Here is a 19296-nt window from a genome sequence, read left to right as displayed (position 1 = left end):
CGACAGGATCTGAGATGAAATTACCTCAATATTAACTTGTGATTTTCAAATTTCCCGATCAATGACTATTCAGCCGGTGACCGTAAATATTAATTTATTAAAAAAAATTTACATATTTTGTTCAAATATTATTCTATATTAAATATTTTTAAAAAATAAAATAATATTTTGTGTCATCGGTAATAAATATTGAACACCGACCCCTACTCTCTATTGTTTATTACATGAACCTGTGTTGACAACTACTTCAAAAGTTCTTGTCATCTATGTGCGAGCATGTTCTTAAGTTATGATTTTCAATTTTATTTTGATTTTTCTCAGAGTTGGAATTGACCTTCCCAAAGTGGAAGTTCGATATGAGCATTTGAACGTTGAAGGGGAAGCGTACTTAGCAAGTAAAGCCTTGCCATCATTCACTAAATTTTATACCACCGTCTTTGAGGTAGCATTACTCTTCAAATCAAGAGTCATTATTTTGTTAGTTTCGAGGCTCAAATCTTAATTATCTGAGTGTCTTTGAAGGACATCTTCAACTATCTCGGCATTCTTCCCAGCAGAAAGAAACACTTGACAATCCTCAAGGATGTGAGTGGAATCATAAAGCCCGGCAGGTGAGAATCCAAATTAATTCCTATTGTTTCTTAATTTACTTGTAATTTCTTGAATTTATGGGTACTTAATTATCTGAGAATTGTGCAGAATGACACTGCTTTTGGGTCCTCCAGCATCTGGAAAGACCACACTTTTGTTGGCTTTAGCTGGGAAGCTTGATTCTAGTCTCAAGGTGCTTTTTTTTTTTTTTAATTGATTAATTTTTATTTTTATTTTTTTACATTGTTAAAATTAAGCTCTAATTTTGGCATTACTTTTTCATCTTTGGTTTTATCTCTGATTAGAGGAATCAAAATGTCTCATTGTAGGTTTCTGGTAGGGTGACATACAATGGGCACGACATGGGTGAGTTTGTGCCCGAGAGAACAGCTGCTTACATCAGTCAACATGATAATCATATAGGAGAAATGACTGTGAGGGAAACCTTGGCCTTCTCTGCTAGATGCCAGGGGGTTGGATCCCGATATGGTAGCTTTTTTCTTTTTTTTTCCTTCCAACTATAAAATTCAGATTGTGTATGTATTTTTTTGATATAGTACAAGCATTTAAGGTTCATTGCTTTTGAGAAATGCAGAACTATTAACTGAGTTGGCCAGAAGAGAAAATGAAGCAGGTATTAAGCCTGATCCCGATATAGATGTCTACATGAAGGTGAGAAAATTTAAAAGTTCGTTCAAACTTGTTTGACATTTAACCAACTTGATTTCCCCCCCCCCCCCCCCCAAAAAAAAGGAAAGAATAAAATTTAGTGAAATGTGGGCTTTTATTTTTAATCCTCGCCTCGTTTTTGTTTTCCTATGGATTAAAATCCTAGAATTTGACCTTTGATATTCAAATCGTTGTGCCATTTTCCTGAATTGGATCAGTTTGAAGCATGGGATTTCACCTTTTTGCCTCTAAAAAATAGAATTAGACTAGAATCAATTTTATGGACAGGGATTTGAACTCTTGGTGATTGAGTATCTTATTTCTCCATCAATTCTCTTGTCTCAGGCAATAGCAACTGAAGGCCAGGAAGCCAATGTCATCACTGATTATTATCTGAAGGTATCGTGATTATGAATAACTCTATAAACCAATTGTAAATTTTTCTCAAGTAACTAATGTCACCTGTTTGAATGATTTTCAACATAAATATATAGGTTTTGGGACTTGAGGTCTGTGCAGATACCATGGTAGGAGATGAAATGATAAGAGGTATATCTGGAGGAGAAAGGAAGCGTGTCACAACTGGTAAATGCGTGACTCTATAAATTCATTTCTATTGTTCACAATGATAAAAATGTAATTATAACTTTCCATTCAAATAAATGACAATTTTTATTTCGAATTATAGGTGAAATGATGGTTGGTCCAGCGTTGGCACTATTTATGGATGAGATTTCCACTGGTCTGGACAGCTCAACGACTTTCCAAATTGTTAATTGTCTCAAGCAACATATTCACATCAATAGTGGAACTACTGTGATATCTCTCCTACAGCCAGCACCAGAAACTTATGATTTATTTGATGATATAATCCTTCTATCTGATGGCCAGATTGTATATCAGGGTCCCCGTGAGCTGGTGCTGGAGTTTTTTGAATCCATGGGCTTTAAATGCCCCAAGAGAAAAGGAGTGGCTGACTTCTTGCAAGAAGTATGTGGTGATAGAGCACTGCATCTGATCTTTTGTTTTCCTAGTACTATTTGCAAATAATACAGAAGCTTAAGACACGTAACCTTTTTTTATTCAATCTTAAGAAATATAATGTGTTGCAGGTGACATCAAGGAAAGATCAAAAGCAGTATTGGACACATAAAGAGAAGCCTTACAGGTTTGTGACGGTCGAGGAATTTGCTGAGGCATTCCAATCATTCCATGTGGGACAGAAAATTTCTGATGAGCTTCGGACTCCATTTGATAAGAGCAAGAGCCATCGAGCTGCTTTGACCACAGAAGTGTATGGTGCTGGCAAGAGGGAGTTGTTGAAAACTTGCATCTCAAGAGAGCTTTTGCTGATGAAGAGGAACTCATTTGTCTACATCTTCAAGCTTACCCAAGTAAGTATCAGCTTAATTTTGAATTAATTTAATCATTTCTTTATGTGATTGAGATTTGTTGATTATTTCTTCCCCCCTGATATTAGATTTCATCCGTCGCATTGGCCTTTATGACACTCTTCTTGAGAACAAAGATGCACAAACATTCACTAACTGATGGTGGAATTTATGCTGGTGCCTTGTTCTTTGCCACTGCAATGGTCATGTTTAATGGACTTGCGGAGATTTCTATGACCATTGCCAAGCTTCCTGTCTTCTACAAGCAAAGGGATTTCCGTTTCTTTCCTCCATGGGCTTATGCTATTCCCTCATGGATCCTCAAGATCCCCATCTCGTTCCTGGAGGTTGCTGTTTGGGTATTCTTAACTTATTATGTAATTGGGTGTGATCCCAATGCTGGAAGGTGAACAGATAGAAAATCAACCAAATTGACTATTAACCAATGGCATTTTCATTACATGATATCTTTATCCAACCAGTTGATGTGATGATTTTCTTGTTGCAGGTTTTTTAAGCAGTACTTGTTGTTCTTGGCAGTTAACCAGATGGCGTCTGCATTGTTCCGATTAATTGCTGCAACTGGCAGGAGCATGGTTGTTGCTAACACATTTGGTACATTTGCATTACTCGTGCTTTTCGCATTGGGTGGATTTGTACTTTCACGAGGTACATAAAATATAAAAGTAAACGAGCCCCAATTAGCTTCTTTTTCATAACTAAACTAACATATTTTTATTTCTTTGTTTCATAATGCAGAGGACATCAAAAAATGGTGGAAATGGGCTTACTGGTGTTCTCCAATGTCATACGCACAGAATGCAATAGTGGCAAATGAATTTCTTGGGTACAGTTGGAAAAAGGTACTTCTTTGAATGAGCCTTGCCCAAAATTGTGTAATTGTCTATTAGTAACATACTGATGTCTAATTTTTTCATGTAATAGTTTACTCCAAACTCATATGAATCAATTGGAGTCCAAGTTTTGAAGAGTCGCGGGTTCTTTGCTCATGCATACTGGTATTGGCTTGGATTGGGGGCATTGTTTGGTTTTATACTACTGTTCAACCTCGGTTTCACTATGGCTATTACTTTTCTTAACCGTATGCATCTTTACCTCTTCACTTAATACTTCAAAAGCAGTGAGTTTATGTTCTAATTTTGTGCAAAAAAATATTTACAGAATTAGAGAAGCCTCGAGCTGTTATAACAGAGGAATCTGAAAGTAATAAGCAAGATAACAGAATTAGAGGAACTGTTCAGTTGTCCGCCCGTGGAGGTAGTTTTTTTTCAGTTATTAAACTATTTCCTTTGAGAAAGAATGAGATATTTTTTAAATACCATCTTATGCTAATAAATTGTTTTAAGCGTGCAGAGAGTGGAGAAGACATTAGCGGGAGAAACTCCTCTTCTAAGTCCTTAATCCTGACAGAAGCACAGGGCAGTCATCCAAAGAAAAGAGGAATGATTCTTCCTTTTGAACCTCATTCCCTTACCTTTGATGAGGTTGTATACTCAGTTGACATGCCACAGGTAATATTAATTTTAAACTAATTAGGCAATATTTAGAAAGTTCGATGATATCTTGATCCATTACAAGGTAGTCCAGGCATGATGACCAATTGGTTCGATTTTACATTGTAGGAAATGAAACTTCAAGGTGTTCTTGAAGACAAATTAGTGCTTCTGAATGGTTTGAGCGGTGCTTTTCGGCCAGGTGTTCTAACAGCTTTAATGGGAGTCAGCGGTGCTGGTAAAACTACTTTGATGGATGTGTTGTCCGGCAGGAAAACGGGTGGATATATTACTGGGAACATAACAATATCTGGTTACCCGAAGAAGCAAGAAACTTTTGCTCGCATTTCAGGATACTGTGAGCAAAATGACATCCATTCTCCTTTTGTTACTGTGTATGAGTCCTTGCTCTACTCAGCCTGGCTCCGCTTACCACCTGAAGTTGATTCTGAAACCAGAAAGGTAGGTACTAAAGTCACATAGAGTGTTAGGTCATTGAGGGCTAAAACTAGTTAACCTGAGTCAATGGGCAGGGAAAGAGTTAGCTTCCCTAAATACATTATTGGACATAATTCATACTGATTTAGAGTTTTCCCCTTGATTTACAGATGTTTATTGAGGAAGTCATGGAGCTTGTGGAGCTGAAACCACTGATACAATCATTGGTTGGTTTGCCTGGTGTAAGTGGTCTGTCAACAGAGCAGCGTAAGAGGCTTACCATTGCGGTTGAGCTTGTGGCTAACCCGTCCATCATATTTATGGATGAGCCAACCTCAGGGCTAGATGCAAGGGCGGCTGCAATTGTTATGAGAACTGTTAGAAATACAGTGGACACTGGAAGGACAGTAGTGTGCACCATTCATCAACCAGGCATTGACATATTTGATGCTTTTGATGAGGTAAAAAATGTTAATTCTTGATCAAGGTAACGTAAAGTTCCTTTTTTTTTTCTCCCCTTTTTTCTATGGATTACAATTGTTCAACAATGCATTGCAGTTATTCCTAATGAAGCGAGGGGGACAAGAAATTTATGTTGGGCCATTGGGTCGCCATTCTTGCCAACTTATCAGCTATTTTGAAGTATGTGCCGATGCTCGTTATCATATTACAATGGAAATCCAACTTGAGTATCATTTTGAAGTGACTTGCATAATTTTCATCTTGAAACTATCTGATGCATGTTTATTTGTTTTTATAAGGCTATTCCTGGAGTTGAGAAAATTAAAGATGGTTACAATCCGGCCACTTGGATGTTGGAAGTAACTGCTTCATCCCAAGAAGTAGCTTTGGGAGTTGATTTTAATGATATTTTCAGATGCTCAGAATTATACAGGTACATTCATGAAGTACTAACACTACTGACTGCAATCCATTCACCTCTCTGCCAATGCATTTGTTTAGTTCAAAATTTTGAATTGGCAATGTGTCTCAGGAGAAACAAAGCACTTATTGAAGAATTAAGCAAGCCTACTCCAGGTTCAAAGGACCTCTATTTTCCTACCCAGTACTCGCAGTCAGCTTTCACTCAATTCATGGCTTGCTTATGGAAACAACACTGGTCATACTGGCGAAATCCACAATACACTGCTGTTAGATTCTTTTTTACAGCCTTTATAGCAGTGTTGCTTGGGTCATTGTTTTGGGACATGGGCTCTAAAACGTTAGTTACAGCCTTGGAAACTGGAACATTATAAATTTAAATATTATTCTTAGTCTTGTTTTCTCATCTGCCTTTTAATATTAATTTTCACTTTTTAATTTATAGGAGAAAGAGCCAAGATCTGTTTAATGCAATGGGTTCCATGTTTACTGCAATTATCTTCCTCGGCCTTCAATATTGTTCATCCGTGCAGCCAGTAGTATCTGTTGAAAGGACAGTCTTTTACAGAGAAAAAGCCGCTGGCATGTACTCGGGCCTTCCGTGGGCATTAGCACAAGTAATCGTTTGACACATGCCTATCTGAAATGTTATAAGAAATGTGTTTCATTACTGATATTTAGATTTTTCTTTTCGGCAGGCCATGATTGAGATTCCTTATATATTTGTTCAGTCAGTAGTGTACTGTGTTATAGTCTATGCTATGATGGGATATGACTGGACAGCCGAGAAGTTCTCTTGGTATTTTTTCTTCATGTACATCACATTATTGCTCTTCACCTTCTATGGCATGTTGACAGTGGCTATAACACCAAACCACCACATTGCTGCCATTGTTTCGACTTTATTTTACGGGATATGGTACCTCTTTTGCGGATTTGTAATCCCAAGACCTGTAAGTACTATTCTGCTATTTCTATTTCTATTTCATATGCTAGATTCTCTAGTTACAGAATTTCTGCTACTAATTCTTTCCTCATCTTTCACCTTTTTCAAACCGCAGAGGATTCCTGTATGGTGGAGATGGTACTATTGGGCAAATCCTGTAGCTTGGACCCTGTATGGATTGATTGCTTCACAGTTTGGGGATGTGGAGGACCAAATGGAAAATGGTGAAACAGTGAAGCACTTTCTTAGAGATTATTTTGGTTTCAAACATGATTTTCTGGGATTAGTTGCGGGTGTGCTTACGTGCTTTGTAGCCCTCTTTGGTTTTGTCTTCGCCCTAGGAATCAAGCAGCTTAATTTCCAGAGGCGATAGAAATTTAATAGCATCTTGAAGATCAAGTTTGTGATTTAGGACCAGGTAAAAGGCTTGCGGGCAAGCCTGTTTTAAGGAGTGGGGAATAATATGAGGACTCTTGTAGTTTATTTTAATCTCTTTCCTATTAAGATTAGATTTTCTTATTGCAGTTATAATTAAGGGTACTAACTAAATTAGAACTAAGATTGTATCGAGCTACTATAAATAAGTAATAAAATTAATTCTAACCCCACTTAGTTTTTCTCTCTCCCCTCTAAATAGCTTGTGTATATTTTTTCACACCTATGCCAAGACATTTTTCTTGCTGTTATTATAGTGGTTTTGATTTCAATGCAAGAAATAATACTGTTAATGTCCCCCCCGAGTGTGAATCCATACGAAAGTTGAGTCCTGTTGCATGAGATACAAGATGGAACTTGTTTAAGTTTTGATATGGGACACAGCTTATGCTTTTCTTTTCTGCATCTTATCATAACTCTCTTTTTGTGGTTAATTTTTAGGTGCTAGCTTATTTCATACTTCTAGAATATGCATAATTGACAATGTGAAATAAAGACAAATGCGGAAAAGGGGAGAAATGAATATAATAATAGCATTCAAAGGAAATGAGTTGGGGTCAACAAAGCATACCAAAAGGTCACTTACTTTTAGCCCCAATTTACTGCAAGAAGTTGGGACTTTGTAGTTTGGAAAATCACAATATTGCTTTTTGATCCAACTGTATCTGCATTATCTCAGCTATTCATTTCTTTGATTAAAAAAACAAAGTTTCTTTTTTTCCTACTGTATTTGAATTATTCATCTCTTTGATTAAAAAACAAAATAAGTGAAACAAAACGATTTGACATTAAAGTGCAGAACTGTTTCTGCATTTTGTCTCTCCCTCTCTCTCTCGCTCTCTTTCAACTTTGTTGTGAGAAAAGGCTGTGGTTCAATGATTAGGGTGATGAATTTTTGTGTTACGAAAAATTCAAATAACACAAAATGGGATGAGAATTTCCAAACGCAAGGTAGGTGAAGGCACAGAAAAATTCAAATAACACAAAATTCAACTTTGTAACACACCTTCATTTAAAATGTGAGACTTAACCTAGTTGTCTGCAAAAGCACCTTATGAATTTAAAAGATGGGGAATTTTCAAATCAGCAGCCAAATAAATTAACTTACTTTCAATTTACCGAAATGTTAACACAATCCCATTTATTATTATGAATACCAAAAAAAATAAAAAATAAAAATAGATCTTTAAGACGTCCCTCTTTATCCTAGTCTTTTAAATATGAGCGTTGATATTTTCAATCAGTTTAGACTTGAATTGATAGTTTCAATAGGTTAAGATTTAATCTGAAGGTAATGGGGTAAACTAAAATTTACTCTCTAAAATATCTATACGAACCGTTAATGAAGAAAACATGTATATTTTATTATAGAAAGCATTTGTATCATCCATAAGATGGAGGGTTTGAGTTTTCTTATAATTATGGGAGTAAGTGCATGGTTGGTATAGCTTTCAAATGGTCAATCCCATAAGTTTTCTTTTTGTTAATTTTTAATGTTGCTTGCTTATATTTTGAGTAGAGCTTTTGGAGGTTAAATAAACCATTTTATCTTATATTAGTAAAAGCTCAAATTTTTCACTTTTAAGAGTAAAGATTGGAATTTTTTTTTAATTGTCTAAAATATCCTTTTCTTATCTCACAATTTTATTTCATTTTCTTTCATAGCATAACTATAAGAAACTTACTTTCAAAATAATTTTATAATTTTTAATAAAAATTTTCATTGATAATCAAATAACTATTTTTTTTAAATATTTATTTATAAACAAGGTTGGACATCAGATTGGATTTAGACAGATCCAATCTAATCTATAAAAATTCATAGCAGATTAATGGGGTGGGGTGTGGTTTTGTACTCCCCACCCCACCCCCACCCCCACCCCAATCCCCATTAAATATAAATATGTTTTTAATTCTTATTTAATAATTTTTATTTTATCAATTATAATGTCAATTTAATAAAAAAATTTAATTTTTATGCAATATAAACAATATATGAATGAAAGAAAATCCTATAATATTTTTCAACTCTGAAATATTGTTATATTTTCTTTTCTCTTTTAAAGTGCTACGCTCTTTAAATATTTTTCACTTTTAATATCATTTTAAGATATTATTTCAAACTTTTAGATATTTTTTTAAAAGAATTTAAATACTTTATAATATGATGATGATTTTATTTTAAGTCTCTAATTTTTAACTTACTAAAATAATGTATTTATACATATTATAAAATAGATAAATTGGGAATGGGGTGGGGATGGGGAAATCATTCCCCACATGGGGATTCTCCATCCCTACCCCACTAAATTTATTGGGGAATGGGGTGGGGAATGGAGGCAAAAATTTCTAACGGGGTGGGGAATGTGGTAGGCCTCCCCACCCCCACCCCACCCCATTGCCATCCCTAGCAGATTTAGATTTGGTTTCAAATACGATCGAATATAATTTGTGTAATGTAATTGGATTAGATTTGGATCAGATCGAATTCGAGTCAATTCGAATAATCCGAATTGAATTGCACTGCTACTTAAAAAAGGAAAAAAAAAACAAAATAGAAAAATAGAAACTAAGAAAATGAAAACCTAATTCCAAAATCACCAAGATACAAGGTAGCCGCAACCCATGACCACAAACCACACTCATGACCTGACGCACACAGCGACCCACGCCACCGACAGTATAAACCAAATGAACCCAGCTACATCTTGATCGACGTCCAGCCACCATGGCGTCCTCGAGACCCACTATGTCGAAGATAGTCAAGACACAATTAGGGATGGCAATTGTACCCGCAAACACGCCCAAACCCACCCGCCAAAACCCGTCCGTTGCGGGTAATTTTATCCGTTGCGGGCGGGTTTAGTATTATAAATTAAAACCCGCATATGGATGCGGGTGGGTTTGGTATTAACCTTATACCCGGTGGATACCCGCATGGATATCCACCAAACCCGCAATAATTTTTTTCAAATATTTTTAATTTAATTTAAATATAAAAATATATAAAGAAAATAATGTAATTAATCAAATTACCAAATAGCCAAAGGCTTAAAGTTGTGTATGTGTGTATATGGCTCATCTCTTATTCTAAAGTCATAACCTAAAGAAATCTAAAGTCATAACCTAAAGAAAACTAAAGGCATTTTCCTTCGAATTAGTATTTGAAAATATTAATCTTAATTATTATTTTAGGCATTGTGTTAGATGGGTGCTTATGGTGGTGAATAAAATAAATATATTCTCTTTGATCTTGTTTTAAATGATAATATGAAATGTAATTATTATTTTTAGATATTAGTTTGTGTTTTTTAAATAGATTTGTATAATTTATACTTAAATTTGAGAATTTGTGTTGAATTGATGTGGAAATTTTAATTTTTCATTTACATTGTTTAAATATAAAATTGAATATGTTATATGAAACTTGAGGTTATTATTATAAATTTATATATTAAATATTTGTGATTTTAAATACGGAAACCCGCAAAAAATCCGCCGGATACCATTGCGGGTTTGGTAATTGTTAAAACCCGCTGCGGGTGGGTTTGGTAATTTAAATTTTGTGCGGGTTTGAGTTTGATAATGGCAAACCCGCTGCGGGCGGTACCCATTGCCATCCCTAGACACAATGGGAAAATCCAGCCCAGCTCTCTTCTAATGAGATTATCAATAACCAAAAGAAGAGACTGACAATGATTGATGTCACCGCCTATACTATTGTAGATTTCATGAATTTTTTTTGTGAAAATTGTCTAAAAGGTATCAAATCTAATTTCAATCCAAACCGATTTAAATTTGAACTTATTCAAAATATTCATCTCATTCGAATTTGATCTGAACTAATTCAAATCGAACTGGATTAGATATAAGGTCTCGATTGAGATTGAATAAATTTTTTCTCAATCTAAATTATCCGAAATCCGATTGAATAATCTTATCCGAATTTGAAATTGTCAAACCCTATTTATAAAAGCTCTACTAAAATAAATTTTACTTGAAAAGTTATTTCAAACAAATTAAAAAACAAATGCTTACATAGCAGTAAGGGACCTGTCTATGTTACAGATTCTGTAACAAACATCTCCCGTCATCCCACCATCCGATTTTCTTTTGTTTAGTTTCTCACTCCACATCCAACCACATCCAACGGCTGATGCTGCAGTCTGTACCTTACAGATTCTGTAACGTAGTTTTGTCCAGCAGTAAGATATCAAATTTCTTCTCCTCCATTTTCTCTTTCTTTTCTTTTGACTTTAAACATTAAAATAAAGAAAATAAAATCATCGACATTTTGAGCGGATCTAATATATATATTTTCCCCTTCCCTTCCTACTAATGTTGAACGTGAATTTTATATTTGCGGTTGTTTACCAGACACACAATTTAAGATTTTCTTGAATTTTATTTCAAATTGGATATTTTAATTTGTGAAAATATTAAACATTATACAGATGGGGACAGGGGGCTTACCGAATTAAAAAAATAGAGAGAAAGAACAAGAAAAGAACATCGTTTTGCTGCTGTTTCTATCAATTCAGGGACCTACTGTCATCGTGTTGTGCAAGTTGTTTAGCGCTGCTCTTAATTTATTTAATGTGTAAGTTGAACCTTATTCATTAGTCACCGCATGCATTTTGATTTTTCGAAGTTTCCAAATTTAAGTTTTATTATTTTAATATATATATATATATATATAATTTTAATTGGGTGAGGTAATCATGAAAAGTTTGATTCAAAACATAAAGGGGTGTGCAAAATGAGGGTGGATAAAATTTTAGTGTTCAAATATATACACATATGTAATACAAGTGCCGGTCTATTTTAGCAAAATGCACATGCTTTTAAAATTGTCATATTTTTATTAACTTTTTTTTATCATACGTGTTTTTTAATTAATCATGATGGTATTCGTACACACGTGGTAAAAGGTAAATGCTCTTACATTATCCGCGACTCTCTCAATCATAATCTTAAAAATCAAGCTATTTAAACTACATAAAAAAAATAATCGATTTAATCCATTTATTCTATGCACACATTAACAAAAATTAAAAATTAAAATCTCATTTTACAAAGCTCTCATAATTTTCAAATTAACCATGATCACATTTTCATTCTCCTACTTTTTGTTTCCTTTCTAACCCATGAAATTTTCTTGTGCCCTATTCAAACCTTATTCTAATTCTTTTTCTATCTGGCTTCACTGTCAAAATTTTCTTCATAGCGAAGAGACACCAAATTTGTCTTACATTTTTACCTTTTTCTTTGATGTTGACTTTAAACTTGAAGATAAAGAAAATAAAAACACTTGACTTTAGAATTGGCATTTTTCATTCTTTTGATTGACCATGCGCCTCCGTTGAACGATCAAATGGGTGCTAAAACTTGCGATATCCTCATTTTCTATTTATGAATGTTCAAATGATAATTATATCCTTGAAAAAATAATTACACACATCTTAAATTTTTAAGAAGGGATATTAAGACCTCTATTTAACTAAAATACCTTTTGGTTTTATAAACTCGAAAAAATTAACTCTAATATTTTGTAATAGATAAAAATATAATATTAAAATAAATGTAATAATATATACATTTTTTAAAAATTCCTATTAGACACATTTTATTGTATTAAACTTAATTTTATAATAAATAGAAACATAATATTAAAAACTGTAAAAAAATTTAAATTATTTTGAATATCATATAAAATAATTTTAATACTATTAACATATATTGAATTAATTGTGAAATCTATTTAACCGAAAGATTTGTTTTAAACATTTTAATAAATAAAAATATATTTTTAAATACAAATAATATTTATGTTTTAAAATTATTTTATCTATCAAAATTATTATCTTAATAAATTATACATTTTAAATAATATTTATGTTTTAAAATTATTTTAATATTATTAGTCTACTAAGCATATTTAATTATTCATATTTATTAAAAAATTTTAAAGCTAACTATTTTAGCTGCTCTATTTAAATGGTACTACAATAAAAAATGGTCCTAATATTCTTCTTCACTAAAAAATGTGTTAGTTTGTTTGACTATTCACCGAGACATCGGGGTATGGTAAATCTTTTTCTTGTTATAAATCAACATTTTAAAATAATAATGTATTAAATTATAATATATTATTTCCCCATCAAAGAGAATTTTAACTATTAAAATTAATATTTTATCGAAACTTTCAAGAGTTTTAATTTGGCCGGTCATCCGAGTAGCTTTCGAAGGAATTTAATTTAAGGGAGCCCCTATGTTACAATTAATGTAACATACACACTCAACAACAACCACACAAATAATGGGCCCACACAATTTGTGTGGTTGTTGTTGAGTGTGTATATTACATTAATTGTAACATAGCATTTGCCTTAATTTAATTGGGAGTAATGATACAGCCACAAACTCTTGTACAAACTTATTTTGTACAAGCTGATGTGGCTTGATAAGATTGGTTGAATTAAATATCACTTGGCCCACATGATTTGTTTTTATTAATTTATATTTTCATTCAACCAATGAATTAATGCCACGTCAGTTTGTACAAAATAAGTTTGTACAAGAGTTTGTGGTTGTATCATTACTCTTTAATTGGTCTTGCGTTTGAATCAGGAGTAAGAGGCTTTGTCCACCGAACCGATCTTTTTTTTTCTTTTTTCGTTTAAGTAAAATATTAAAAAAAAAAGTTTATGTAATGCTTCCAAAACTTAAAAAAAAATGGAAAAAAAAAATTAGAACTGAAATTCACTTCCGAAACACAAAAATCCATCAGAATAACGAAGGATAGTGAGGGAATTGGGTAATGTGATGACTAACAAGAAGCCTTTTAAATCAAAATTATCCGCTATTTTTCTCAATACGGCGGCGGCGGCGGAGAAGCTCAGCCTTATGCTGTGCCGGGACGACGAGATTTTTTTTCCCTTAATTAATTAATTAAAATGAAGAAGCTTCACAAAAGATTTGATGCTTTTTTTATTTTTTTTTTTTTTTTTTTTTTTTTTTTTTTTTTATAGTTGAGCAAGATGGACGGTCGTGATGGAGGGAATGAGCATACGGACTTGCTGACGGTGAAGAGAAGCTCACGTTCACTGAGACGGAAAATGAATGCTTCTGCTTCTGGTATATTATAATTCCCCTCTCTTTTGTCTAAGATTTTGTGTGTGTGTGTGTGTATTTTTTTTTAATTTAAATATATTAACACGAATTTTTGTCTAAGATTATGTCCTTTTAACTTATGTTTAACGTTAAATAAATATGTTTTTTTATTTTTTTATTTTTTTATAATTTTATAATGTCGACCAACGAAAATCAGGAAAGGCATGAGCTAATTAATTTAGTATTGGATCTTTTTACTTGAATACAGTGTTGAAAATGCCTTTTTAATAATTAAATTATTAAATTCTTGGTTGCCTCTACAATTAATTTAATAATTAAATTTTTCGTTTTATTATTTTTTTTTAAAAGTAATTAATGCGGGGAAATGGCAGTAAGAGAGTACGCCACTAATTCGCTATACGATCCGGATCCGGATCCGGTGATTGTGGTCCCCACCTCCCATGTTTTAGGGGTCTTAATTGGAAAATTAAATTGAAGGGTTAAAGTAATCTTCATTTCAAAATTGGCGTGCTTTGACTTTCTCCACGTCAAGCGTTGATTGTTGTTTGTGTCCAGCCATTTGTCTGAGTCAGTTGTCTTGTCGGTAATGTCCAAGTACGTGACATTAGTGTTACTTATTCTAAAAGGCCAAAACTACGTTGCCACACGGGTTTCGTACCCCACTTTTTTGTCTTTTTCTAAGTCAATTACAGTGAAATCCATTTATTTGTTAAAAAAATAAAAAAACTAAAGACTTTTATTTTTTCACACATTAGTCCTACACCTAAAAATTTTCAGGTTCTGTGATACTTCTAGAAGTCATAATCTATTTTAGAAACACCTTTCGATTTGAAGATGCCAACATGAACACAATACTCCGACATCGCAGACTTGTCAATTTGGACAAATATAAGTTTTTTTTTTTTTTTGTATTGCAATATATGTAGAGAAGAGAATTCATAATTTACCAGAATAAGAAATCCATTTCACTACCAAACTAAAAACTAAAAAAATAAAAAAATTAGTCATGGGCTCATGGCCATGGTCCTATTTTCCAACACTTAGCCATTCAGATATATATATATATATATATATATATATATATATATATATATATATATATGAGTGGTAAATTTGATACAATTATTATTTAATTGGTCATATCCTTGTCAATTAGGGATGTGTGCTAATGGCTATTTAAAATATTGGGGTGAAATAACAAAAATCAATTTATTTAAGTGTGCAATTAAATTTATTTTTTTTATTTAAGGATAAAAACTCAACCAAAAATACAAAATTCTTGTTCAAATGAGCAAAAATGATTTTATGAATTGATAAACTAACACCTTATTATTATTAGTAAATTAATAATTTTTTTCTACATAATCAAATAATTGATAGTATGCTAAATAAATATTATATTACAATAAAATAATAAAAAATTAAATCAATTTTCATATTTGGTACATTTCATCTATTTGAGATAGTAAAATCTCTTATGTTAGAAAGAAAAAAAAAAGATATGATGTGTATCAATTATACATTTCATCTACGCATCGATAACGTTATTATCAATAATGAAAAATTTATCATAAACGAATTCATCATAACAAGATTATGTGTGGATGTTATTTATTAAATCTTATCGTTTCGTATTTAAACGGTGCATTTATTTATCAATGTAACAATAGTCAAGGCACAAGTTTCGTATTCCAATTCCATCCCCATTCTAGAATTGAAACAGTCATAGTCATTAGTCAAAGTCTGTTGAGTAACCTTGTAATGTTGTATCAAGTCTTGATTACTTTTCTTGCAGCATGGTAAGGAAATCTTTTCACACCAATTAATAAAACGAGTCGGCCGTTCCCCGTCAATTCATGACAAGTTAAATAGGTAAACAATGTGACCGGGTACCAGCTGCTTGGAAATTTCTAAAGAAAAATTTTTTGTAACTCTTTGTTCTGCTGCCAAAAGTCTACGGTCAAGAATCCATCACTTTCCCCAACTGCCCGACATCAGATAGCAATGAATATAGACCCATTAGGTGGCTGGAGCCCGTTGGCTTAAGAAAATTAAATTTCATGAATTTTTTTTTCTTTTAGTTAAGAATAGAGTTTTCAAATATCTTCCTAAACAAGCGAACGTAAAAAACTCAATATGAAAAGAGTAATTTATCATTGAAATTAGAGTTAGATATTTATTATTTAATACATTTTTTTTGTTTTATTCCTTGACATGCACCAGCAATTTACGTAAACTTATACACTAAATTTAAAATTTAGCTCGGCATTAATGAAGATCCGGAGCCTACCCCTGGAATATTGATATTTATAGTAGAAAAAAAAGTCTATGCCCCGATCATTTTATATTGCTACAACGACTTGTTCACGGAGGGTAGATAAGGGAAATGATTATTTGAGCCGCCGGTGCCATATACCAGTCAATTTATGCTGTTGTATGCAAGATAAAGATATAAATAAATGGTTATGTGGGTCACTAATGTATCAAGTCATAGTAGGAGCAATTGCTCTGTCAAATTAATTAGTACCCGTTTCTCCGTGCTTGAACTTCTCTTTGTTGAGTTCAACAATAGAGAGAAAAAAGCACTCCTCGGTTTTGGTTGGTTTCACCAGCTCTGAGCATCTTCAGTTGCCATGGAGGGCACCCACGATATTTTCATGGCTAGTACTAGCTTGCGTCGGAGCGCTTCTAGATGGAACACAAATTCCATCGGTGCATTTTCGAGGTCTTCAAGGGAAGAAGACGATGAGGAGGCTCTAAAATGGGCTGCTCTCGAGAAATTGCCTACCTATAACCGTTTGAGGAAGGGGATATTAACTACCTCACGAGGTGAAGCTAATGAAGTTGATGTTTACAACCTTGGGCTGCAAGAAAGGCAGAGGTTGATTGATAAATTGGTTAAAGTTACTGATGTTGATAACGAGAGGTTCTTGTTGAAGCTCAAGAACCGTATTGATAGGTAAAAAAACTTTCAGTTCTTCAGCAGCTGTAACTGATATTCATATAACTATTTCATGCTGTCAGTAATGTTCTGTTTCCACCTTAAACAAATAGAAAAGTTACATAATCCGTAAGCTAATCTTGAATTGCCTTTGTTTTAAACAAATATTAAGTTTGAATTGATTTCTCTCATATTGGATTGTAAAGGAGCAATCTACAGTTTTATGGACTAATCTTTTGGATAAAAACTCGGTGTCAGAGCAGGCCTTTTTCGAGAGAGTGTGTGTGTGTTTGTCAGAGTTCTTTTTTTTCATGTGTATGTTGTGTCCACCATTTTTATTTTTTTCAAGAGCGTGTTGTATTTTGGTCATGATTCTGATTTTTTTCTTTGATTTTTGGCAGAGTTGGAATAGACCTTCCAAAAGTCGAAGTACGATATGAACATTTGAATGTTGAAGCAGAAGCATTTTTAGCAAGTAATGCCTTGCCATCGTTCATTAAATTCTATACCAACATCTTTGAGGTACCAATCTTCAAATGCAAAAATTATTATTATTATTTTTAATCATCTTTTGTTAATTTCTTGGCTCAAATTCAAATAATCTGTATTTGTTTGCAGGATATCTTGAACTATCTCCGCATTATTCCAAGTAAAAAGAGACACTTGACAATCCTGAAGGATGTCAGTGGAGTCATAAAGCCGGGAAGGTGAAAATTAAATACCTATTGTTTCTTAATTTACTTGTTTTTCTATGAATATGTTGGTAGTGATCACAAATTGAGCCTATCTCTTTTCTCGCAGATTGACATTGCTTCTGGGTCCCCCAAGTTCTGGAAAGACCACACTATTGTTGGCTTTGGCCGGGAAGCTTGATCCTACTCTGAAGGTGATTATATAGTTAAAAGCTCTAATTATTTAGGAGGGGTTTGGCTTTTACCTTTGCTTTTCGATCTTTGATTTTCTCCCTAATTTGAGAATCAAAACATCTCTCTGTAGGTTTCTGGTACGGTTACATACAACGGTCACGATATGGATGAATTTGTGCCTCAGAGAACAGCTGCTTATATCAGTCAACACGATAATCATATAGGTGAAATGACTGTGAGAGAAACTTTGGCCTTCTCTGCTAGATGCCAGGGGGTTGGAACCCGTTATGGTAGGTGTATATATATATATATATATTTTAATTTCTTCCTTCAAGTAAAGAACTCAGATTAAAGGTTTCTGCCTTTTGGGAAGTGCAGAAATGTTAACTGAGTTGGCAAGAAGAGAGAAGGCAGCAGGTATTAAGCCTGATCCAGATATTGATGTCTACATGAAGGTGAGAGAAGCTGAAGTTTGTTTAAACTTTAAAACATGTTTAGCATTTAGCCAATTTGATTCCAGAAAAGAGAAAAAAAAAATTATTGGATGAGAAAAAAGAATAAAATCTGATGAATTATGAGTTTCAGTTTTAAGCCTGGCTTCAATCAAGTGCTCCTATGTCTGAAAATCCTAGTACATGAACTTTGAGATTCAATTCTTTATATCATTTTGTTGAATTAGATATATTTTAAGCTTGGCATTTTACCTTTCACCTCACTAGAAAATAGATTTAGATCGGAAACAACCTTATGGAGATTGATTTGAACTCTTGGTGATTGAGTTTCTTGTATTTCTCTGTCAATTCTCGTCTCAGGCTATAGCAACTGAAGGCCAAGAAGCCAATGTGATCACTGATTATTATCTTAAGGTAACATATTTATGAATCACTCTAAAATTGCGAATTATGATCAAGAACAAGTAAATAATGTCACTTGTTTGAATGGTTCTCCTTATGAACATATAGGTTCTGGGACTGGATGTCTGTGCAGACACCATGGTAGGTGATGAAATGATAAGAGGTATATCAGGAGGACAGAAGAAGCGTGTTACGACTGGTAAATACCAAACTCCATAAATTCATTTTGATTGTGGTCAGATAAAAAATAGTTATCTCTTTTCATTCAAACATATGATAAATCGTAAATTAAATTATAGGTGAAATGATGGTTGGACCAGCATTGGCACTATTTATGGATGAGATTTCTACTGGTTTGGACAGCTCGACAACTTTCCAAATTGTTAATTGTCTCAGGCAAAATATTCACATCAATAGTGGAACTGCTGTGATATCTCTCCTACAGCCAGCACCAGAAACTTATGATCTATTTGATGACATTATCCTTCTATCCGATGGCCAGATTGTATACCAGGGTCCTCGCGAACTGGTACTAGAGTTTTTTGCATCCATGGGCTTTAGATGCCCCAAAAGGAAAGGCGTGGCTGACTTCTTGCAAGAAGTATGCGGTGATAGAGCTCTATATTTGATGTTTC

At 33.3% G+C, this 19296-nt stretch overlaps 1 protein-coding gene across 5 annotated transcripts in view; it reads left to right on the top strand.

Annotated features, from left to right (window-relative positions):
- The window catches only part of LOC102625655 (pleiotropic drug resistance protein 1-like), a 38132-nt gene that overhangs the window by 2627 nt on the left and 16209 nt on the right, over positions 1 to 19296 (top strand). Inside the window, exons 2-24 of one of the 5 annotated variants that reach the window (XM_015530589.3) lie at positions 322 to 442; positions 523 to 611; positions 700 to 784; positions 921 to 1080; positions 1187 to 1263; positions 1606 to 1659; positions 1755 to 1845; positions 1949 to 2250; positions 2373 to 2654; positions 2741 to 3057; positions 3160 to 3320; positions 3411 to 3514; positions 3597 to 3753; positions 3834 to 3929; positions 4026 to 4183; positions 4295 to 4627; positions 4774 to 5064; positions 5162 to 5245; positions 5365 to 5498; positions 5598 to 5825; positions 5931 to 6102; positions 6184 to 6438; positions 6547 to 7039. The exons of 1 other annotated variant lie outside the window; for it this stretch is intronic. In XM_015530589.3, the coding sequence (XP_015386075.2) occupies positions 322 to 442; positions 523 to 611; positions 700 to 784; positions 921 to 1080; positions 1187 to 1263; positions 1606 to 1659; positions 1755 to 1845; positions 1949 to 2250; positions 2373 to 2654; positions 2741 to 3057; positions 3160 to 3320; positions 3411 to 3514; positions 3597 to 3753; positions 3834 to 3929; positions 4026 to 4183; positions 4295 to 4627; positions 4774 to 5064; positions 5162 to 5245; positions 5365 to 5498; positions 5598 to 5825; positions 5931 to 6102; positions 6184 to 6438; positions 6547 to 6804 (4009 nt within the window). In that variant the 3' untranslated portion in view covers positions 6805 to 7039. Of the gene's footprint in view, positions 1 to 321; positions 443 to 522; positions 612 to 699; positions 785 to 920; positions 1081 to 1186; positions 1264 to 1605; positions 1660 to 1754; positions 1846 to 1948; positions 2251 to 2372; positions 2655 to 2740; positions 3058 to 3159; positions 3321 to 3410; positions 3515 to 3596; positions 3754 to 3833; positions 3930 to 4025; positions 4184 to 4294; positions 4628 to 4773; positions 5065 to 5161; positions 5246 to 5364; positions 5499 to 5597; positions 5826 to 5930; positions 6103 to 6183; positions 6439 to 6546; positions 7040 to 16267; positions 16960 to 17342; positions 17464 to 17559; positions 17649 to 17742; positions 17828 to 17937; positions 18098 to 18185; positions 18263 to 18619; positions 18674 to 18769; positions 18861 to 18960; positions 19263 to 19296 lie in introns of those variants that run through there. 3 more of the 5 variants (XM_052444244.1, XM_006465353.4, XM_052444245.1) reach the window with 3 other exon arrangements.

Source organism: Citrus sinensis, chromosome 7 (genome assembly GCF_022201045.2).
Source record: "Citrus sinensis cultivar Valencia sweet orange chromosome 7, DVS_A1.0, whole genome shotgun sequence".
Lineage (NCBI taxonomy): Eukaryota > Viridiplantae > Streptophyta > Magnoliopsida > Sapindales > Rutaceae > Citrus > Citrus sinensis.
This window is presented reverse-complemented; position numbering and strand designations above follow the sequence as displayed.